Source organism: Drosophila busckii, chromosome 2R (genome assembly GCF_011750605.1).
Source record: "Drosophila busckii strain San Diego stock center, stock number 13000-0081.31 chromosome 2R, ASM1175060v1, whole genome shotgun sequence".
NCBI classification, from domain to species: Eukaryota; Metazoa; Arthropoda; class Insecta; order Diptera; family Drosophilidae; genus Drosophila; species Drosophila busckii.
Genome location: NC_046605.1, coordinates 11,748,191 through 11,771,233, shown reverse-complemented (window position 1 = coordinate 11,771,233; position 23,043 = coordinate 11,748,191). Strand labels below are relative to the sequence as shown.

General features: G+C 39.4%; 4 protein-coding genes across 5 annotated transcripts; 2 read left to right on the top strand and 2 right to left on the bottom strand.

The window, feature by feature from the left end:
- Positions 1–156: 156 nt before the first annotated feature.
- On the bottom strand, positions 157–10,801 carry LOC108596469 (protein FAM13A). 2 transcript variants are annotated; one of them, XM_017982229.2, is made up of 3 exons: positions 4,470–4,912; positions 1,997–3,706; positions 157–943 (listed from the first exon to the last, which is right to left on the bottom strand). In XM_017982229.2, exons 1-3 carry the CDS (start codon positions 4,497–4,499, stop codon positions 257–259), a joined length of 2,427 nt encoding a protein of 808 aa, XP_017837718.1. In that variant the 5' UTR covers positions 4,500–4,912; the 3' UTR covers positions 157–256. The 2 variants fall into 2 exon arrangements, with proteins under 2 accessions (XP_017837718.1, XP_017837719.1); XM_017982230.2 differs by lacking the exon at positions 4,470–4,912 and adding an exon at positions 10,609–10,801 and having other exon boundaries at positions 158–943.
- A 6,931-nt stretch (positions 10,802–17,732) lies between these two features.
- On the top strand, positions 17,733–19,221 carry LOC108596472 (SH3 domain-containing protein Dlish). Its single transcript, XM_017982232.2, has 3 exons — positions 17,733–17,952; positions 18,017–18,128; positions 18,183–19,221. Exons 1-3 carry the CDS (start codon positions 17,907–17,909, stop codon positions 19,162–19,164), a joined length of 1,140 nt encoding a protein of 379 aa, XP_017837721.1. The 5' UTR covers positions 17,733–17,906; the 3' UTR covers positions 19,165–19,221.
- Positions 19,222–19,281: 60 nt separating this feature from the next.
- LOC108596471 lies at positions 19,282–20,897 on the bottom strand. The gene is made up of 3 exons (XM_017982231.2): positions 19,808–20,897; positions 19,611–19,747; positions 19,282–19,539 (listed from the first exon to the last, which is right to left on the bottom strand). The coding sequence occupies exons 1-3, from the start codon at positions 20,747–20,749 to the stop codon at positions 19,479–19,481; spliced, it is 1,140 nt and encodes a 379-aa protein (XP_017837720.1). The 5' UTR covers positions 20,750–20,897; the 3' UTR covers positions 19,282–19,478.
- Positions 20,898–21,155: 258 nt separating this feature from the next.
- Positions 21,156–22,890, top strand: LOC108596473 (serine protease inhibitor 42Dd). Its single transcript, XM_017982233.2, has 2 exons — positions 21,156–22,112; positions 22,553–22,890. Exons 1-2 carry the CDS (start codon positions 21,255–21,257, stop codon positions 22,823–22,825), a joined length of 1,131 nt encoding a protein of 376 aa, XP_017837722.1. The 5' UTR covers positions 21,156–21,254; the 3' UTR covers positions 22,826–22,890.
- The last annotated feature ends 153 nt before the right edge of the window (positions 22,891–23,043 follow it).

Genomic DNA, 23,043 nt, shown 5'->3' with positions numbered 1-23,043 from the left:
AGAACCAAAATAGCTTGCAGCTTACGCAAGTGCCATCGTAAATTTGTTTATTTATTTTTTGATGTATATTTTATGTTTAAGTAATCAACAATATGCATAAAATGTATCGTTATAGAATATATATGTATATGTTTAATGTAAATCTAAAAACTACACATGAATGTATTATGTATTTCTATATATTATAGTTGAAATAAATAAATTGGTATGCATGTAAAATTAATACGAATTGCCAAAGCGTGTGTGTGGCAACTTTTTAGTGTCCAATGTGCTTCTTGATCAGCGCCTGCAGCAGACGCACCTTGGCCTTCTTCTCCTTGTACTGCGCATAGGTCTCCGTCTCCAGCGATTTGCGATCCGGCTTAAGCATCTTGCGTCCATTCTGCTCCTCAAAAATCGCCTCATACTCGCGTATGGTGGCCTTGAGCAGTGTTTTCTCATCCCGCACGCGCTCCAGCTGCTCCCACAGCTGATCCAGGCTAAGCGCAGCAATGTTCTCCAACTGCGGTTGCTGCTGCTCTGTAGTGGTTGTGGTTGTTGTTGTGGTGGACTCATCGGAGGACGCAGTGTGTGTCAGCGCATTGGGTGCCATGGAGTCGCTGGGTGAGTTGGTGGTCTCAGTGCTGTTGTTGGATGAATACTGCAGCGGCGTGGATGTTGACTCAAAGACCATAGCCTCGTGTTCCAATATTGTGGGCAGCTCCGGCACACCAGAGCCGCCGCCAAACATAATGCTGCGCGCCACCAAACGCTTGAGCTGCCTATAGCGATCGTAGAGCGAGCGTGCCGCATCCCGTTCCTCTTTGGTAATGGGATGGCCATAGAGACTCTCAAAGTACAGCAGCGCATGCTGCACGGCGCTCTTCTCCTGCACCAGCTGATCCGAGGTCAGTTCCTCCAGCAGCTGTGAGCGCTTGCATTGCACACGCTTCTCGCTTAGATTCTGCAAATAAAAGCGAAAATAAAAACATTAGTCAAGGCCAAATGTGTGTCATCAATCAGTCTTAAGCTGCCCCAAATATGGTGTGAAAGTGTAATTAACAAAAACAAAATGTTGATTAAAACATTATGCCCGCCAATTGGTAAACAAGGCAATTAATCAGCACATGCATTAGGCATTTAAAATTCATTTCAGCCAGTGACATGTGAAAAGCTTGAAATGAAAATCTTTAGCCACAAGTGCCATTAACAGCGCTAGCTGTCCAATTTATATATATGCCCTATATATATATATATATATATGTGTTGTCTTTTTGTTGGCAAACTTTCAAGTAATTTATTTCTTGGAGCGCAGTCCTGTCTGCCCAATAGAAATATTAGTCTGCATTATATAAGTCGAAAACACATGACCAGACAAGCGAAAAACAAGCTGTTAAAAATAAATATATATAATATATTTATAATTATGTTTTGCTAAGTCTGCAGCTTTTAAAACACATTCTATAAATTTCTTAAGTTGAAAACTTTCAATTACGCTGTAGCTAAAATTAACTTTGATTTTAATGATTTAATTAATAGTAATATTAAATACAATATAATATAATTACAACAAACTTTACTATGCTATCAACACAGAGTCGTCTGATTGTATTACTAAAAGATATATTTAAATTTTTTTAATTATTAATAATTAACACTAATAATTAACCTATTGGGTTTTTGCCAACAAATGTTGGGTCTGTTTAACACTCCCAAACTATAAGTTTATCAAAAAACAAAAACATAGTGTTAAAAAATTTTTAAATGTAATATTAAATATTTTTTAAAATCCTTTTCTTTTATCGTCGCCTGTCCTTAGTTGACATTAAATAAATAAATAATTTAATAATTGAGCTAGCAACTCTTTCTATGCAATTTATGTCTCGCCCAATAAAAATTTTTAACAAATTGCTATTAACAAAAAAAAAAAACTGTTGCTTGTTAATTAACATAAACGCGCTCGTGAATAACCAAATTTGATGCCTTGGACTTCCCCAACTTTTGAAGCTTTGATTACCTGTGCTATTTCGGCAAGCGTATTCTTCATTCGCTCCAGCTTCTTGGTGGCCTCCAGTCCGCCGCTGGCAATGCCAACGCCACTGCCAGTGCCCAGTTTGAGACCCAGGGCGGCAATGGGATCAGTCTTAAGCTCGTGACGCTCCTTGCGCAGCTTGCTGAGCTCGGCAAGCGCATTCTTCATATACTTGTCATTCAGGCGCTCCGCCTGCGACGGTCTGTAGCCCAGGCGCTGCTCCAGCGCATACTCCAGCTGCACCAGTTTCTTCTTTAGCGCTGTGACGCGTCGATTGATGGCCTTGAGGCGCTCGTCGGGCGTCTGGTAGGCCATCATGGCGGGCACCACCTGCTGCATGACGTCGCGTGTGCGCATGTTCTCCAGCGAGCTAAACGCACGCACTGCATCCATGGGCTCCAGGCAGTCCATTTGCTCGCTCAGCACTGCCGACTGCTTGGGCTGCTGCTGCGGATAGGGCATGGCCTTGGCCAGCTTGGCAGCAGCATCGATATAGCCGCCAGCCGGATGACGCGAGTGCGCAAAGCGACGGCTGAGCACAGGCGCGGGCTCATCGTCGCGCACCCAAGGCAGCGACTCCTGTGCGGAGGTGAGATTTAAGCTCTGCTGTTGACGCTGCGGCGGCGGCTTGACCTTGACGGGATTGGGGGTAGTGTCATCGCTGCTGCCTGCGGAGCTGCAGCTGCTGCTGCTGGTGGGCGTGGGTGAAATGCTGGCGCACTGCTTTGCTTGTTGCTCCTCCTGCTGCTGTTGCTGCTGCTCCTGCTGCTGATGAAAGTCTATCAAGTTGTTGTCGTTGTGATCAGCGAAAGTTGCTGTTGTTGCAGATTGCTGTTGCTGTTGCTGCTGCTGCTTCTTGCTGCTAATAAAGCCACGTCGCTCGTATTTCAAAGCGGATAAATCGTATTTGTAGCTGCTCTGCTCATCACGTCTGTTGGGCAAATATTTGCTGCCGACGCCGCCGCCGCCGCCAGCGCTGGCATTGGCCTTTTTGGCTACGCCGGATTTTCGCAATGGCGGCTGACGTGACTTGCAGAAACGCTCGCTGCTGCGTCGACGCTCATGCTCGCAGTCGCTATCGTCGCTAGCTTCGCGCTGCTGCTGCTGCTGGTGCTGCGAGCGCGCTGGACTTGTCTCTAGGCGCGTGCGCTCCTCGCTGCTCGACTGCTGCTCCGTCGGCAGATTGGCCAAGGCGGCATTGTTCTCCTGCTCGCCCGCAGAGCTGCTCTCTGCATGCTGCAGCTCGCGCTCGAATTCCTGGCAATAGCTGGCATAGCTAGCGGTGCGCTTGAAGTCCTCGGAGGAGACGCGTCGTATGACGTCACAGCTGCTGCAGTTGGCTGGTGTGGCGGCTAGCTGGCTGGCGGGCTCCTCACTGAGCAGCTCCTCGCTGTTGCTGCGCTGCAGTTTGCGATCCTGACTGCTGGCCGAGTTGCTGTCGAGGCGCTCCTTGCGTTTGCGTGACTTTTGCCATTCCAGTGGGTTTATGATTTCGGGTAGATACGTGGAGTTGAAGCGTGTCGTTGTCGTCTCTGGCACGGCATCGGTTAATGCCGGCGACTGTTGCTGCTGCTGCAGCTGTTCGGTGGCTTCAGCTTTGGATGAGGACGACGACGTTGTGGATGATGTGGATGAACCAGTCAGACGACTTAGGTCGTCTTCGTTAAGGCCAGTTGTGGGATGGCGCATGCCGCACTGCAAACGAAACAAAAAAAAGAAACGTTCAATTTAGTTTATCAATTATCAATTGCGCATACGCCGCGTGTATCGCGAGACTTTCGCATCACGAGCACATTTAATTAAAGAACAACAACACATGACACACACACACACACACACACACACACAAGAGCAGCATAAGTTATGAAATTAATTAATAGACATGGATTTTAAACAGAAATCGCATTGCTAAATGTCAGCCCTATTAACTGTGACGTATGCGTAATTTCTTCTATGGAAACCAGTGCATTTCAAACTGTTACAAGGCGTTTGCCTTAAGTGTGACTAAGCCGACTGTTCTACAAATTAGCAGCGAGTAATGTTTTTTAATTTGGCACTAAAAAGTAAATTAAGCGCCTGTGAAATGCTTTGACAAAAGTTCGCTGCAGCTTTTGTTATAAACAAACAAGCTCTAACAACTGTCTAAATATTTATATAAAAGACGCGCCTATTGTTTAATAAAATGTTAGTCAGGAAGAGCGTCCCAGCTGATCTTTAAACAAATAACTGCAGCACAAAATAAATAACAATGTTTAAAAATTAAGCAAATTTACATTTTAAATGAAATTATTTTTAAATCATATGCAAAACAAATGTCATTTTGTGTTGTTGTTTTTTTTTTAAGCATGTGCATATAATTTAAAAATAAAAACAAAAGCAGCTTAACTGCTTAATTAACAAATTTGTTTACAAAAAATGCTGCTTAGCATTTGCAACTAGTTTGTATAATAATAATTACCAGAAAATATGTAATAATTTTTGGTGTCATTTTTTTTTTCGCAAATTGTCGTCGAACTTAGTTTTGATTGAAGTACGAGTTAACTATAAGCAAATCAGTCTGTTTGTATTTAATATCACAATCTTTTTAAATTTATCACACAAATTGTTGCTAATTTGGCAAACAAATATGGTTGCGTCTTTTGAGTTTTTCACAGTTCGCACGTCACTAGCGTTGCGAATAAATCTGGCACAAATCAATTTCAATCAACGCCAATTGATTGAGGAATCCAAGTTGAAGTTGAAGGACTTGCTATTTTTATATAACGCGTATTTTAAATTGTGATTTAACGCACAATTTAAGCGCAGGCAAGCTATACACATGCCTACAGTTTATTTTTTTTTGGATTTAATGTCTCTGTGCGTTTAGGGGAAATGTGCACCAAACGACGAGAGAGAGAGCGAGAACCGAACGTTGTTTTCTTTACGCGCGCCGTATTACTATTAAATATATTTCAGCGACGACCTCGCAAATTATATGCGAAAAATCTGTCGAGACAGAGAGCGGCAAAGAGCGCGAGCGAGCGCGCTAGCGACTGCGCTGTGAGCGAATTGCGATCGTGAAGAGCGCGCGACTAAGCGAAAGAGAGCGGGAGAGCGCAGGAGAAGCGCTACAAGGTGTGAAAGTCTTTTGGGCTTTTGTTGGGCTTCCCAGACGGAACAAACAATCTTATTATTGAGTCTTATGGTCTTATCAGGCGACATACGCGGCGTATGCGTGTTTTTTTGTACGCGCTAATTTGTACAATTTATGAACACATTAATTGAGCTTTATGAATTTATGCAGAGCACACACAAGCAAATCAATTTCAAATGTTTATATGCAAAAAGCAAAAACAGCCTTAAAAATCAAATAAAACTGAGCGAACTTCCTCAACTGAACAGCGCGCTGTATTTTCAATTTCAAGTGCAATGTCACAATGAAAGGTTAAGCAAAATAGAAAAAAAAAAAAAAACAATTACAAATTTTAATTTTTGTGTCAGTCACCCCTTTATATTTGGTATCTATATTCAATTACTTGTTTACATGCACAAAATGTTGCTACGTGCCACAAGCGGCGGCAACAATCAATTAAGTGGCCCACGCGCCGCTGACGTCAATTGGGGCGCAGATTGAAAACGCACGACGTGATCGAAGAGCCGTAGACATCAGCATAAGGAATCCTTTTGGCTTCAGTTTCGACAGCTAGCCCAACTATTGGGTTTTCTTCTGAATTATGGGGGCGCGTGCAAGTCGTGGCAAATGCCAGCAGAAGCCTTTGCCTGTTGTCTGGCATTAGTGCTTATCAAATTAATTGGACTAGCCTAAGACTGCGGACACATGTCCACAATTGTCTGTGGGGCTTTGCGTACTTTGACAGCAGTGAATGAATGAATTTTTGCTTTTTTTTCGACAGCAATTAAAATAAAAATAGAATTCATGTTTGCACAAAGATTTTGGGCAGTGCATGTCAATAATGAAAGCAGCGCTGGGTAAGGAGCAAACAACTTTTAATTAATATAAATAATGTAGAGAATATAAACATATATGCATATATTTCGTTTAATTGCTAGTTAAATATTTGTTTGAAAGACAGCAATTGATTACTAATAATTAAATTATAAATGATTATGCACTTTTTTTTTTAATATGTAAATATTGTAATAAGTATAAAATAATTCTTACTGCTTACAATTATTTAATAAATTTTTTGTATAAATAATATAAAACTGCTTGAAATAATTATCGCTGCTTACAATTATTTATTATTTATAAAATTGATTGAACACATGTTAATAGAAATTTGTAGTGAATTTATTTTTTTTAATTTATAACTATATAGATAGTTTGCAAATTCTTAATATAAACTTAAATTTGTTTTATATAAATTCAATTTAGTCTGTTGATAGTTGATAGACTGCTAAACAAATAAATATAAAAATAACACACATTGTAGTAAATAAATATGTGTATGCATATGTATTGTATTTGTTTATAACACGCCCTGCAGCTGTGCGTAATTTAATACGTCGAATTGTTTACAATTAATACCGAAAATAACCCACTGCTGATGAAATTCATGTTTATGCCCCCAACTGTCGCAAGCATGACGCATCGAAAAGCAAAGAGCTAAAGATTCGATTGCACTTTAATTAAATGCAACACTTTGAGTGCGTTAATTATGCTGATAAGAGCGCACAAATAATTCATTGTTAGCTCATAGGTATAAAAAGGGAATACCATGGAAATTACTTTAACATTTTGCAGCTGATAAAACAACAAAACGCAATGATTCGTGTACTAAAGATAAAGTAGACGGTAGTCGGCATTGATGAACCTCATAATAATAATAATTTGATAACAATTGAGTCATGGACTTAAACTTGTTATGCGGGCGTATTATTTGTTTATTACAAAAAGCTGCGCTATTGAACTTAAGACGCTGCTGCTGCTGCTGCTTTTATTGCTTGGCACGCGTTTGTATTAAACTGAGCAAAACAAAAGTCTCATGGCCTGCCTAACAACAGGCAGCTTAACTCACATGTGGCTGCTAAAATAAATTGTACCACGCGGCGTATACGCGATGCGATTTAATAAATCCGTGTAAACACACAAACAGCTAAACACTTGCTTTGCAATTTTGATATTAAAACGAGCCGTGCAAATATTGAAAAGTCATATTCACATTCACATGGCCCTAATGTTGATAAGATTTGAGCCCAGACTGGCCAGCGCCGGCCTGGACTGGCTAAAACTGGTGACAGCTTGACTTGCATGGAATGGGATGGGGATAAGCGTAGTGGCTAATTGCAAATGATGTTGGCATTAACAATTAGGCGCATCATAAAAGCCTAACAATTGTTTGTTAAAAAGCATTAACTAGATTTCTTTTATTTATTTAATGTCAACTATGGACAGTCGACGATAAAAATATTTAAAATTAAATTTAAAAATTATTTAAAATGTTTTTGTTTTTAGATCTAAACTTATAGATTGGGAGTGTTAAGCAGACCCAACATTTCAATCGTTTGTTACAATTTTCATAGCAACCCACGCAGCAGTTAATACAGCTCAAGAGCAAAGGTTAAGATAGTCAGTTAATTGCAATAAACATTTTTGGGCTAATCTATAAACCAATTTTGTTGGGCCAAGCGTTTCAACCATTCGATAAGTTCCACTTCAACTTCAATTAACTGTCAACGTCTATTTATATTTATGATTTGCTATTTTTATATGCCAATCTATTTGCATCAATCACAGCTATCGACTAAACAAGTGCAGAAACCACAGCGCGCTTCTTTTTTTTTGGTAACACGTGCGTTTTGGCTGCCAAAAAGTTTATATGCCTTCGTTTTTGGCTTTGTGGACTGACGTCATCGTTTGTGTGGGCCAGTGGAATATTACCAGGCTTAAATGTTAAATGCAAATTTTGTTTCTTAATGAACAAGATTGGCAACAAAATTAAGACTAATCACGCCAAACGCTTTTGAAACGCGTGCGGCTCGGCTCGCGCTTTAAGAAAGAAAAGGCTAATGCAACTTTATACAGCTTTTTAAATAAATTTAAATGCGTTTCTTTGTGGCAAGTATAAAGAAATAAAATATATAATGTGCGCTATGGTTATAAATCAAAGCAACAAGGCGCGCTGCACAATTGAACAAAAAACAAAAGTAAGGCAGCAACTTTTAGTATAAAAATTAAATAATTAAAACTGTAAATATGAGTATAAATATTTAGCTTATTTGCAAGATAATAATATGCAATTTAATTTTATTAAATTGTAAATTTTTCTGCCGCTTGCAGCTTATCAATTGCATAAAAATCTCTGTAACGTTTTTATTTCTTTATTGGCTTCATTTCCCATATATCGCTTATACTATATATATTGCAGCTTGGCATAGGTTATAATCTATTGATATATTGTTGTGATCGTTGTTGCATTTGGCAGCACGTGACGCAATTGGCGGCTTGCAATTTTTCATTGATGATTTGCTGTTGTTCAATTAATATCGAAATTCCAATTCCGCTTTGCCAGTTACTATATGTATATATATAAATACACTGCCTTTGGTTAAAATCAATCAAGTTCAATTGAGCCTGTAAGTGCTCGTAACAGGCACAAGAGAAAAAACTTCTGCTTTTCCAGTTTTCTGAACTTTGGCAAGCAAACAAAAACAAAAACAACAACAATTGCAATAAACAGCGTCTTTATTTATTAGCTGACTAAATGCGAAACAGGTTTTTAATTTAACAATATTTCTTACTACATTTGGATTTGAAATGTCGGTCGCTTATCACGTGCCGGGCCACAAAGACTCTGGGCTAGTACCAACTATTTTGCTGGTACCGTTAATAGCATTGAACTTAATAATAAACATTATAATTTATTAATAGCTGATCAGCAGCAGCATTTAGAAGCAGCTCTATCAAAATTCTGCTGCTGCTTTTAAATGAATGAATTTAAACTCATGCGCAAGAGCCAAAAATAATTAAACATTACTAAACATTGTTTATTGCTGCACAAATATAAACAAATTGCTAAATATATACACATATACTTTTACTGTTAGCCATTCTATGTATAGAACAATTCACGCCTTAGCGTATTCTTGCAAATATATTTAGGGCGCTGATTTGTTAATTAAATCAAACAGTTGGCGGCGCAATTGTTTAAATAGCAAAACTAGTTGACACCCTGCAAAGACTGAAAATAAATAAAAAGTGACAAAAATAGTTTTTTGCTGCTAATTCTTAATGCAATTATCCTTCGCAAATTTTCCGCTACTTGTGGTAATAATTTACATAAAATATTTTGCTTTAGCTAATATTTTATGTTCGCAAGGCAACCAAGAAAAAAATTGTATTCTGTTTGTTTATAAATAAATGTACAAATTTTTGGGTCAATAGCCGACGTCAGCGAATGTGGCATGACAATTGAAATCAAGTAAATATATTGGGGGGTGGGGTGGGGTGGGGAGTGCCTTAACACACGCAACAGTTATTTATTTTCAGTTGCTGTGACGACAACAACAAATCAAAAGCAGGCAGCGCAGCTAGAAAATTCGATTGTGTGTGTGCGTGTGTGTGTGTGCGTGAGGGTTTGGTAGTTCCAAAATTGTCTCGAAATTTTCCATTACCTACTTAAGCGAGAGTTTGCTGACTCAGTTGGGCTGGCAGACAAAGAAAATGGTTAGATTGGGAAAATGCAGTGGAAAAGTTTATGGGCCGCCATGTTTTTTATCATAAAAAAACAAACTTTTGTTATCTTTGTGTGTAATTTATCGAACAAATTGCGTATCAATCATGCTTGAGACTTAAGCGCGCAAGCCAAAGTCCAATATTTTTTATTTATCAACAACTGGAGTGGACGCTAGCCAAATTAACAATAATATATATATTAAAATACACTGGCCACACTCGTTTGACAGCAGCGCAGCCAAAGGTGTGAATTTCTTTATAACAATATGAAAATGAAATTTGAAACGATTAGCAACAAAGCAAGAAAAATGTGCGAAATAAATTCACAATAATTGAGGGAGAGAGACAACAGCAGCGGCCATAAAGTTAGTCCAGTTATTTAGAAATAGTATGTGGACTATGAGCGCGATTAACTCTAAGCAGCGCCAGCTGTGCTTGAGTCATTTCCATGAAGTTATCAAATTGCATAAACAAAAGTGCAGTGGGTTCAATGATTTTTGCACAAAAATTAGAACAATATTTTAAAATTATTGGCGTACTATCAACAAATATTAATTGAAATGAAATTTAATTAAGAATTTGCTGATAGATAGCTAGAAGATAAAATAAAAAGTAAAACCACTGAAAATATTTATACATGGATAGTTCCAGAGTTGTAAATGAATCGACACAAATTCAAATTTTTTAATATATCTCTGTATTTGAATCATGCTTAGATGCTCATTCTTTGATTTCTAACTATTAGTAAATATTAGTTACTTATATGACCAGCTAGACAAGCAAACAAAACACAGACGCACAATTTGGCGAATCATTAAATTTATATGATTCACAATTGTAAACACAAACAATAGTTTGTACTCATGAATCGTATAGCTTATGCATAAATAAATAATTTTGTTTTTTGTTTATATATACTTACAATGCAAGCCTTGACAGACTTCCAAAGATTTCTTGCAAAGTCTTCAATTTTGCTGATTTTACCACGTACGTTCGCCAGCTGCACGGCGTATTTTTTTTTTATTTGTTGTTGTTGTTGTAGTTTTTTATGAGGACGAAAAACGTATTTGATTGAAAATTGCTGCGAAACCACTTGGCGTGGGCACAAGGATGCGCACGCTTTTTATTTAGTTGTTGTTGTTGTTGGTCCTTGAGTTGTTATTACGGCAAATAGTCACATTTCAACACAAGCACAATATAAATTGATTGATTTGCTTAGTGACTTGAGCTCTAGACTTAAATTGTTAACTTTGGTATTGTAGCGACGTCCTGATATTTTGCGTCTGTTTCTTCTTCTGCTGCTGCTTGTTTGGTCCACGTACGCACACAAACATGCACACACACACACACGTATAAACACGCTTACATATATACACACTGTACTGGGCGTGCTCTTGAATTCAGATGGTTATGTCTTCAGTACAGCATTAGTTTGATTTTTTTCTTAACCTTGTACTGACGATTGCGCTGATCTATGACAAACTCATATCGCGATCTCTGCACATTTTCGCTAATCAAATTAAAACAGCTCAAACCGAGTAGGCGTCGAACTCCTAGCGAATACGTTGTGACTGAATTATAGTGCCCGTCTAGATGCAAATACGATGCGTCGCCTCTTGCACGCTCTAAACTCAAAATCTGTTGCGAACAAGAGCGAATGATATTGCGGTATTTTCCCTTCAATGCGGCGGCGTATCGTTGTTTTTTAATTTTGTTAATCACGACGCAGCGGCTCGCGCGGCTGTTACTCTCCGCTCAACGTACGGTACATCAATGAGCAATATGCAGGCACCTCTCTAGCTATTTGTATCCTGTGATCGTTCACGCTCGCTCTTCAGGTGACGTCACAACATGCACATGCACCTGCAGTTCGGAAGACGTTTCTATGCTCAATTCGCTCTCTCACTTGCGCTCTCTGTTGTGGGACTGTTGCTTCTTTTATTTCGCTCGCTCGCTCTCTGTCTCGCTTGCTCTCAAATATGGTTGTTGTTGTTGCTACAGTGGGCACTGCCTACGGCTGCTTGAGGAAGTGTGTGGAAACGAGCCTATATCTAAGCATGTGTCTCTGTGATTTTCGACTGCAGCTGTTGCTTTGGCCGCTCTCAGGTAATTTCGTGCGGCTTCTTTGCCCGGCCGTTCGTGCAATGAGCTTTAACAATTGCACACGATATGAGGACGCCGTTATAATTTGTGTTGTTGCTAACTGGCTCAAAGCAACAGCAGCAGCTGTTGTTGTTGTTGTTATAGTTGTTTTTGTTGATTTAGTTACTTTGAGCGCTTGAGCAATTATGTAAAACGTGGCTTGGCTTGGGGCACAATTGAATTTGGGTCTCGCTCTCTTTCTCTCTTACAATTCACTTTCGGTTTATATTTCTATGCGCGTAGTCGAAGCTGGGGATGTCGAGGTCATCGACGCGCCAACAAAATCGATATTTTGCACTCGCTTTTGTGATTAGTTTTTTTTTTAACGGCACTTTTGTTTCGCTTAGTTTTGCTTTGACTCAAATTCTAATATTTGTTGATATATTTTGTACGGCCTGCGGTGGGGGTGGCTGTGGCTGTGGCTGCTCGCGCGAATGAGCAACTGAAAGCAAAGAAAGCAAATCAGTGTTAACTTCACGCACATTCATACAAGCATACGCTTATTTTAAAACACTAGAAAAACTTTCCGCTCGTTTGGACGCACGTTGTGTCAGGCGAGATACTCAATTTCTATCTGTATCTGGAAGGCAAACAAAGCCAGCACGAGACTTTGCGGAGCAGCCAACGAAATTTGTTGACGTATTTATGTATGAGCACACACGGGCGTAGTCTGAGTTTTCGCAAAGGGGGCTACAACATTGACCGACAAAAGTCAACATACGATTAAGCCAATAATTATTTAACAAAACAACCAAATATTTGGCCACAGCAAATTCTATAGAGCTAATAACTTTTCGGGGGACCGTTGTGCGTGTTGCCGTCTCCTGTCGCTACGCCTATGCCGCTGTAATTTCGACAAGCGAGTTTTTGCCCTCTTTTATGAGTCTCTTTGTGTTTGCTTTATACCCTAATGCCGACACTCTCTCAGTGCAAAAACAAACCGCCTACACTCTCTTTGCTTTTGCGCAAAGCTCTTCGAAACTTCGAACCGCTAAATTCTGTATATTTACAGTTAAGGTGAAATGTGCTATGTTGTATGCCTTAATTAATTGCTTAATTGATTTGTTGTTAAACGCGTCTAAATATTTACTATTGCAGCTACGCTATGTTGTTATTTTTGCTAGCAATTATTGGTGGTGGTCGTGGTTGTCTTGTTAATGGGCGTGTAAACAAAAAACAATCTGCGCTCGCGCGCTCTCTTAACTGCTCTTCGCTCTTTCAATGATGACAAAATGATGATGAGCTTATGAATATTAAGAGTTTGTTGTACGCTTTTACTTTTGCTTTTACACTTTGGCACACTCTTTGTTTTTTTTTATTATAATTTAATGATTATGCATTAGCATTTTGCGTTCATTATTATTATTATTATTATTATTGGAATCCATTTCGATAATTTGCTTTTCCATGTTGACAGCTGCAAAGAGAGTAAAAGAAGCGTTCAGTTAAGAGAAAAAGCGTTTACGAAAACCAAAACCTAATTATGAATGTCACTTAGCTTTTTACAATTGCAAAATGTATGATTTGGCCTCCAAATCAAAAATTGCACAATAAATTCATTAATTACAGTTTATATATAAACCGAAAACACTGACAAATTGAACTTTCAATAAATGACTGCACTACTTATTCACTTAAGTGGCCACCGGCATAGCCGGAAAATTCTAGAAGTTTTCTTGAGAACTACGACTGCGATTTTCAATTTCTTTTTTTGTGATTTTTAATTGCGTCTAGAATTCACTTGTTGTATTTTGGTTTGAATGTACATACATATGCATGAAATTGCATAATGAAAACTGAAATATAAACAAAAAAAAGTAAACAAACTAATTGCGACTTAAAAATACGTACAAGACATATGTAACTACATACATATGTATATGTAAAAACAAGTCAAGCACTAAAAATATTTAAAATTCTATTTATGAGCACATTGCTTTGTCACCTTGAAATTCGCAAAACATTTTTGTTTTTAAAGAGTGTGGGGCTATTTTTAAATTTTGGGTAAGATAAACTCAGAACACAATTTGGAAGGAAACTAAAATGTTTACAAGTAAACTAGAAACTATGTATATAACATATAGAAAAATTCTAATTAATTAAAAATGAACTTAATATGCTTAATAAATTTCCAAAGTAGACATAAATAAATTGACTTATGACATTCAAATTGATTTTTTGCGTGTCAGAATTTGTGGCGCGCTATGTGCTCCTAATCTATTGTCAAAACAAATACATATATTTATATACAGCGTATAGTACGTAAATATATATTTTTATGTTTTTGACTTTGATGTCGCAGACAAGCCGAAAAATTATTTGTTTGGGTGCAAACTGGATGGATGGCGTCTGAAAGCGAAAACATGCAAATAAAATGGCCGAGAAAATAGATATGTATACGTGTACTATATATTTGGATATAAAGCTTAGACCGTAAGCAATAGTGGCGCCACGGGAAACCACAAAAGTTTTTCCAGCTACACCTTGCACAATTTTATGTAAGAAGCAAAATGCACTTAGGCAAGGGCATGGGAAAATGCAAAAGTCGACAGGCACAGAGCTAAGAGCATACATACCTCTAATATGAAAATTGTTGCTTTTTGCACTAGTTTTTTTTTTTTTCTTGTAACTTTACTAAGCACACACGCAATAGATCAACTTGTGACTAGACTTCGAACCACGCCGTACGAGTAACTAACATGAACTGAGCGCCTAGCCTCCAGCTGGAGGCGAGAGTACGGATAGATGTGGCGCACGTGCCGACAAAGGCGTACGAAGGCAGCATGAGAGAAACAGAGAGTGATTGAGAGAGAGAGAGAGAGAGAGAGAGCGAGAGAGTAGGAGACCCAAAGAGAAGTTGTCGAGGATATGAATGCATTTCAAAAGTCGCGCCCAACACTAGCAGCAATTGTACCTGGCGCTCGTAATTGAATATTCCACATACGCAACGTTTGACGAACTCAAATGCGCAATAAGTCAGCTTAATGCTTGGGACCTGCGTTGTCCTTGAATACATTGTATATGGCGACAGGCTTTATGAGGCATGACAGCATCATTGAGCTGCCGAGCATCTGAGCGTGGGTGCTGCAATCACCTCAAAAGCAGATTAAACGTTGACTTATGCAATCGAGCATCTTTGCTCTCTGGCATTATACATACATATATGTGTTCTTTTTTTGCTAATTAAATTTTGCTTGCCTATTTTTCCCTTATATACATTTTGCAAAAATCTTGTTGAGGCTGTAAATATTTTTGGCAATCGGCCAGCAGTTTTGCTTTTGCTATTGATACAAACTGTTTTATTTCAGGCATAATTTTACTTTTTATTTATTATTTTAGCATTTTGCTTGCATGCAGTTTTTGTATTTATTTAGATTTTGTTTATGGTCGATGCAGCTCTCAAGCAGGGCTGCAATTCTAGGAAAGACTCAAGGATTTTCAAGCTCTCTCTCTCCCTCTCTCTCTCTCTCTCCAGCAATAAAGCTCAGCATAAGAGGCTTATATACTTTTTGTTTTATATAAATGCATGTACTTCGAAAATTCGCAGAAAAACGCGCTTAGCCCTGGATTTGTCTTGCGTAAATTGTAAAGCAACAAAGTCAGTTTTAATATTTATGAGCTTTAATTTAGACCAGCTGTAAGTTAAATTAATGCGTAATTAAAATAGAATTTTAATTAAAGTTTCTAAAAAGTATTTCGCAATTTTTGGCAATCGTGCGAAATTCCAAATGCCATTCATGAAAATGAAGTCTAGCTGAAAGTCGATTTACGCGCATGTCATATGCAAGACACGCTGCCTGCCACAAAGGACATGCATGCAATATGAGCAGTAGAGTGGGCTCGGATACGGGTACTCGATGTTGTAATTTTACAATTCATTGGCGTAAGCTTTGCCTCTGACAGGCACTTGACTGCGGGCATGACAGGCGCGTCAAGTCGTCTAGGTGCCCACCCATAGAGCTGGTAACTTAAGTAACAACTAAAAATAACTGGCAAACTGTGGCAAGCCAAGGCACGTTTCAATTTCTTGTGTAGCCGCCCCTTGTATTTCTAGAACAGCAGCAGCAGCAGCATCATCATCATCATCATCTTGCTTACCATTCACTGTTTTCCTCAATGGTCTCACGTATGCTTAATGCGCAAACGCGATTCCATCGATTTGTGTACGGGCTCTCAGTTATAAGCTTGGGATAGGGCATGGGAAAAAAGGCAGCAGCAGCGAGCGTTTTGGTCACTGAGCCGGAATACAGGATGTAAAATCAACTGCGTAGTAAGCAAAAGTCAACAGCGAGACAAGCAAGAGACAAAGCTTGTTGGGGGTGGTGCTTAGAGGGTTGTTATATTGACACCTGCTTGGTACAGCAAATAAAACTGCGCAGTTTTCAACATTGTGCTTGCTTCTGCTTCTGTTTTTTTTTTTTTTTTTTGGCAAGAAACTGAAACTTTCGATGGACTGGGATAAGGATAATGCTGCTGTGTAGGTCAGTTTGTTAGGGGTTGCACTTTCACTTGTAACCAGCGTTGAAATGTCTGAAAGAAATTGATTTCTCAACTAACGAACATTCGCTCTACTACATTTATAAATTTATTACTAATAGTTTTATATACCTATAGAAAAGTAATGAAAACTGCATTGCCTTAAATTTTAGTTGCATTTATTAAACTCATTTATTGCTAAACCATTAAGGTATAATTAGTATTGTCATTTCTCTAACGGTAACTGAACTGCCTCAAGGTTCTCTTTGCTGAAGGCTAACATGTGAATATATTAACTGGTTATTTATACGCTTGATGGACTGCAAATAATAATTAGCTAATTACAAAATAGTACAAAACTGCAGTATCAAAAGAAATAAAGCCTTCGAATTCAAATATGAATCCGAGCAACAAAAAATACAAAATAAATAGATTTACTGTTATAATGGTCTTTATATTTGTATTGAAAACTTATTTAGTTTAATACATATTTACATTGCTTACTGATGTACAACAAACATTGTTGGCTCTGATATTTACTTCAGCTATTTGCCTTTCTCCCAACTTATTATTAAATTTTACTTTTATACAGTCAGTTGCCGTTCAGCCTACACGATAGTCAAAACACTGAATTTTTAAATTTGTAGTTTTATATTTTAATATTTCCGTTTCAATATTTTAGTAATGTCGTTTGACGAGGAATACAGACTACAGACTTCGGAGCAAGTTGTTGCCACTGTTGTGGGCATCGGGGCTCTTTTAGGCACCAACTATTTCCTACCCAACAGCACACCAGATTTTGCTGGTACCTTGTTCCTCTTCGCGGCCGCTATATTTGTTTATCGACTTCGTCTTCGTATCATGGATCCGGTCGATGATGTGAAAAAGGTATTTTTGGAGCTGGGATTCTATTATTTGGTAACGATGTTTACCTTGTATTTTGTCTGGGAGTTTCTCTGGGAGCTGTGTCAAAATGGATTTGATTATATTCTAAGAACGGAATTCGTCTGGGAAATGTTTCAAAATAATTTGGGATTTTATGCTAACATGAGACATTTTCTATTGCCAGTATTAAGAATTATTATATCGACCATTCTCGCATGGCAGACGGCGCAATCTATGGAAAGCTTCAATCTTCCATTTTCTCATCATGACAACCGTGAGCAACTCATCTTCCCCGATTATGATATGATTGACAGGCCAAAAAGAAGACAAAATCCCGTACGTAGGCGTGGTCGAAGTCTTAATGCAACTCGCCGTGGACGCAGAAAATAATATCTTTGGATTTGATTAGATAATAATAACTAAACAATAACTAAACGCTTACACGTAAAGAAATAAAAAAAATCAGTAAAAAAGAAAATCGTAAAATCAGTTTAATAACTTTTGTTTTGTTGTTATTTTTTAAATTTAAAATAAATTATTTTACCCGCCAAGTTATCGATATATGCTAAGCGTTGAACAACACTTGTTGCTGAGCACCACTTAACACTTGTTGCTCGTGCTGCACTCTTTGTTGTTATTCGAAACAAAACGTTAGCAAGTGTTTATTTATTGTTTACAAAGGCATTTAAACAAATCCAAAAAGCATAAACTTTAGCTATGGCTTTTCTGTGCCCAGTGCGCATGCGCCGCGATAAAAAGAAAGGTGCGCATGCGCAATTAAAATTTAGTAAGACTGGTGTATAAGAAAAATATTTTTTCTTTCATAGCTTCCAATGTAGAAAGAGACTTAGCGCCCGTGGGCATGATGGGGCGCATAACAGGCAGCTCCAGCATAGAAACACTAGTGCGCGTGGGCATAGAAAAAGAACATGGATTAAGGTATGTTTCCAATGAAATAAATGAATTTATAAATATTAACCACGCCTCCAACAGTCCTGATTCCAAAATGGTTGTACTTCACGACTTTACGCCCTGTGTAGACGATGAGCTGGAGGTGAAGCGTGGCCAACTGGTTAACGTGCTTTATCGTGAAAACGATTGGGTCTATGTGATTGGTCACGATTCACGCCAGGAAGGCTTCATACCCTACTCTTATTGTGCACCCTGCAATACACAGCTAGCGGACATGGCTGTTAAGAAAAAGCTGCCACGCGAACAAACCGAACCGTTGCTACACGATGAGAATGTACCGCTGCTGGGCGTGGACAACAAGATGGATGTTTTGGGTGATGAAACCCTGGCGCTCAGCAAGGCCGCTTCAACTAACAATCTAGAGAACAGTCTGCATGTGAGCTTGCCAGAGTGCGCAGCATTTATCAAGGAACCCTCTGGACGTTGTATTGTGCTCTATACGTTTATAGCGCGTGACGAAAACGATTTGTCCGTGGAGCGCGGTGAATTTGTCACTGTTTTAAATCGTGAAGATCCTGACTGGTCTTGGATCCTACGTAGCGATGGACAGGAGGGCTTTGTGCCCGCTAATTTTATTTATCCAGCCGATAGCGTTCGAGTGCTGCAACAGCAAAAGGCCGCAGCAACAGCGTCAGCAACGGCGCCTCTAAATGAGAGCAATATGCAGCAGCACGCAAATCTCAGTATGGAGAACATGCTGCAACAGCAACAAGGTCAACAACAACAAGCACAGCAGCAGCAGCAGCAACAGCAACAACAACAACAGCAGCAATTGGGTTTGGGTACTGATGAGTTGCGTTATCATGGCACCGAGTTGGTCATGCTTTATGATTATAAGGCGCAGGCGCCGGATGATCTGTCTGTGCGTCGCGGCGATTGGATATATGCTGATCTTAACAATCAGACCGTAGATGGTTGGCTCTGGGCCTATGCGCCTAAGACACGCAAATATGGTTTCATACCGAAGGCCTATGCACGACCACCGGCCATGACGAGTCTCTAGAAGACAGGTTTAGTTTAGAAAAAGATAAGTTAAGCAAGTATAATATTATATGTATATATTTTAAGTGTATTTGTGCTTAAACTAAATTACAAATTATGTATAAATATTTACCCTCAAATTTGTTTAAAAAAAACAATTTTTTATTGCTTATCAGATACGATATGAGAATACTAAAGCACTATTGGTGCAGTAGAGCTGTAAATTTACATTACAAAGTTCCATTTACAGCTCTGCTGTAAAACTGAGCACGATATGCATTTGTATATATGTATAGAAGAATTATGCTCTGCATAGTAAATGTATACATCAAAGATTTATTTTAGCGCCAGACTGGCATTTGCCGAGGAGCAGTGCGAACAGTCTAAATTTCCATTTCTGCAATAAGATAAACAATTAACAGACCGATATCGACCGCTTTACATGGTTTAAAATGTAGCGCAACCTACTTCAAAGCCTGTTTAAGCTGCTCCTTTTCTTGCATTTCATCACTCAACTTTTGCTGCAAATTGAGTATGAAATCGTTTTTATGTTGTATTTGGAGCTTCAGGTGTGTTATTGTCTCTTCCTGTGCCTCAAATATAGCCTTAAAGTAAATAGATTAAATATATATATTCAATTTAAATTGGTATAGCTGTAAACTCACTCGACATTCCTCCATAGACTCAGAGTAGGATGGCGGCTCATCCAAGCAGAAAAACTCTCTAACCAGCTTGCATTTGCGCAGCTGTTCCAGCGCCATTACCGAGTTAACAAACATCTGTAAGCCCTGCACGCGATTGTCCAGGAAGACAGCATTGAAGTTATCGCCAAATAGTTTCTTGCGCGGCAGCATAAGATTAATGTGTGGATAGCTCTGCTTTAGTTTGCTATTGAGACGCACAAAGTCCGTGTAGCGTCGCATGACCAGCCAACAGTCGTTGGTATCTGGATTTTCCACGCGCAGCTTGTAGACTGTAAAGCGTGCACGCTCCTCCATTACCTCATAGCCTATAATGGGCACACGCAGCGGCACATTGGGATCAACCGGTGCCACCGCATTGGTAGCTAGTGTCATTTGGCTGGAGAACATGGAACGACTGCGCTGCGAGCTACCCAGACTGCATTCGCTCATGCGACGCGGTGTGCGTCCTGTTTCAATATCCTGCACTGCAGATAAATCGCGATGAGAACGCGCGCCGCCTAACATTTTCACTTCCTTGGGCTCGTAGCTATGCGAACTAATGCGTTGTAGGCAAACCTCAGACTTGGCGTTAGCCGCCGTAAGGCCTCTTTGTGAATGATCTGCGTGCACTAGAGCAATAACATCGCCTTCAGATTTACTGCGCAACAGGTGGCGATGGCCAATTGCCCTTTGGAATTCCGTTAGATCTGGATTGGATAGTGTAGCGCGTCCTAGTAGTTTGCGTTGACGTATTAGTTTTTGCGTGCTAATTAGCGTTAATTTTGTTAATAAGCGTGACGTTGTTATTGCGTTTGTATTGTTGTTTTTGTTGGCTTTTCTGAAGAGCGTTGCTTTGTTGCTGCTGCTGTAGCTTGTGCCTTGATTTAACTGAGTATCCCGTTTCCTGAGCGCACGCAGTGACATTGCTTTTTACGATGTAGCCTTTAGCTATGATTCTAATTGCCACATGAGCGTTTAGTTAACCCGCATAATCCATAAGTATGTAAGTATGTCAATTGTTTTCTTTTTTGCAGTCATTTACTTGTAATAGAAGACAGTGTGTTGATCAACTTGGAGTTATCGGTAGCGACAGGTGTATCGATTGCTTATCGAATATATTTGGCACAAAACTAAAAAATAATCTATTAATATTTGTAACTTTTGGTGTTTTGCAACTACAAGTGCTTATAGCTGTTTATCTTCTTATCGCACACCTACATATACGCATAGGTGTGAACACAAATGCGTGAAATGGCACAAACAAACAAAAACACTGATAATGAGTCATGGCCTGACGGCTTTCGCTTTTGTTGTGGCCCACAGTCGGCATTTAAGGCATTCCAGTGTATACAGCCGACAGTGTTGGACGCGCTTACCTCACTTTAAAGTACATATATAACTACGCGTATTACGCCCACAATTAAACAAAATGTTTGACTTCAATTTGGAATTTGCTCGCGGTGGTGCCAATTTCACTACCGAACTTTTCCAACTGTTGGCCGCAGGTGGCCTGCAGCAAAACATTGTTTTCTCGCCGTTTTCCATACAGGCATGCATAGCGCTGGCGTTTGCGGGCGCACAAGGCGAGACGGCTGAGGAGATTGCCAAGGCTCTACGCTTTGCCTCGGACTTTCCACCAGAGGTAGCAGAGACTTTCCAGTTTGTTCTGGACAAGTACCAGAACAGCGAGCTGCTTAAGGTGGCCAACAAGCTGTATGTGCAGGAGGGCAAGCAGCTAAAGGCCGACTATGAGTCATCCATCAAGGAGCAATATCACTCGGAGGCAGAGACCATCAACTTTGGAAATAACATGGACGCTGCAGCAAAAATCAATAGCTGGGTTAATGCCAAGACGGCGGGCAAGATTACGGAACTTGTGTCAGCAGATAGCTTGGATGCCAACACCCGACTGGTGCTGCTTAATGCGATGCACTTCAAAGGCAGTTGGGCGCACAAATTTGACGAAGCCAGCACCGAGGAGGATGACTTCTGGGTGGGCGAAGAGCAGAGCGTTAAGGTGCAGTACATGAATCAGAAGGCCAAGTTTGGATACGGTTGGTTCGAGGATCTCAACTGCACTGCCTTGGACATGCCATACCAGGATTCAGATCTGTCTATGCTGGTGTTGTTGCCGCAGGAGCGTGAGGGTCTTAAGGATTTGGCGGAGAAGCTCAAGACGGTTAACTTGGTTGATTTAGCTGGCAAACTGGAAGTGGAGGAGGTGCAAGTAAAGTTCCCCAAATTCAAGGTGGACTACTCAATCGAATTGGCGGACAAATTGAAGCAGGTTAGTTGCCATAAAAAATATATATAATTTCTTTTTTCGGGTGACACGTAGCGCTGTCGAAAGTTATTTATTATCTCTTATCTAAAAGTTGCCGCTTTAACTATTTGGCACCAATAATACACTTGGCTTATCGGCGAAAGGTAATGGTGCCACTGTTTTAAATGATAAATTGCAGTACAGTAGATGGTCGTAAAATGTATTAGCGTACTCCCTACACAAGATATTCGCAACTTTAACAATGTCGCTAATAACAATTAACTCTACTGTACTTTTTGTGACGCATTGACAGTTCGTCAAGTTCCTTAATTGCAAAATACCAGCTTATCTAGAAAAAATATATTTTGCATCTTATCAATTCACATCCTCTTTAGTTTCAAATGACATCATCGATATGCTTGTTAATCATTGTTTATTTTTACTATTTATATATGCACTTGTAGCTGGGCATCACAAAAATGTTCGATGAAGGTGCGGAATTCAATAATCTACTGGAATCACCCGAGGGTATTTTCGTCTCAAAGGTGTTGCACAAGGCCACTATTGAGGTGAACGAGGAGGGCACGGAGGCAGCCGCTGCTACTGGGATGATTATGATGACTCGCATGATGATGCTGCCAACACAATTCCAAGCGGATCGTCCATTCTTGTATTGCATTTGGAACAAGCGCAATATTATGTTTGCTGGCGCTTTTGTCAACGCACCAGCTGCTTAAAGTCTTATAATGCTCATTAATTTATTATTCTGATTTGTAATAAAAAAAATTTCTGATAAAAGTAATACATATGCAACAAGTTCTTTTTGAATTTCAAATTGGCGCACGATTTGCAGCTGATTGTCATAAACAGTGTTGCGAAATGATGCGTACTAATCTTGGTATATACTGCAGTATACAGCACTAAGCGCAGGAAGAATAGAGCGCGAAACCAGGGA

Excerpts from the sequence above, each read along its gene's own strand:
- LOC108596472 (XM_017982232.2), top strand. The coding sequence starts at position 17,907 with ATGGCTTTTCTGTGCCCAGTGCGCATGCGCCGCGATAAAAAGAAAG. Across the intron at positions 17,953-18,016 it reads GCGCCGCGATAAAAAGAAAG|CTTCCAATGTAGAAAGAGAC; the intron begins GTGCGCATGCGC and ends TTTCTTTCATAG. Across the intron at positions 18,129-18,182 it reads GAAAAAGAACATGGATTAAG|TCCTGATTCCAAAATGGTTG; the intron begins GTATGTTTCCAA and ends CGCCTCCAACAG.
- LOC108596473 (XM_017982233.2), top strand. The coding sequence starts at position 21,255 with ATGTTTGACTTCAATTTGGAATTTGCTCGCGGTGGTGCCAATTTCACT. Across the intron at positions 22,113-22,552 it reads TGGCGGACAAATTGAAGCAG|CTGGGCATCACAAAAATGTT; the intron begins GTTAGTTGCCAT and ends ATGCACTTGTAG.
- LOC108596469 (XM_017982229.2), bottom strand. The coding sequence starts at position 4,499 with ATGACACCAAAAATTATTACATATTTTCTG. Across the intron at positions 3,707-4,469 it reads AAATTATTACATATTTTCTG|TGCGGCATGCGCCATCCCAC; the intron begins GTAATTATTATT and ends TTTCGTTTGCAG. Across the intron at positions 944-1,996 it reads CGCTTGCCGAAATAGCACAG|AATCTAAGCGAGAAGCGTGT; the intron begins GTAATCAAAGCT and ends TTTTATTTGCAG.
- LOC108596471 (XM_017982231.2), bottom strand. The coding sequence starts at position 20,749 with ATGTCACTGCGTGCGCTCAGGAAACGGGATACTCAGTTAAATCAAGGC. Across the intron at positions 19,748-19,807 it reads AGTCTATGGAGGAATGTCGA|GCTATATTTGAGGCACAGGA; the intron begins GTGAGTTTACAG and ends ATTTACTTTAAG. Across the intron at positions 19,540-19,610 it reads CAGCTTAAACAGGCTTTGAA|AAATGGAAATTTAGACTGTT; the intron begins GTAGGTTGCGCT and ends ATCTTATTGCAG.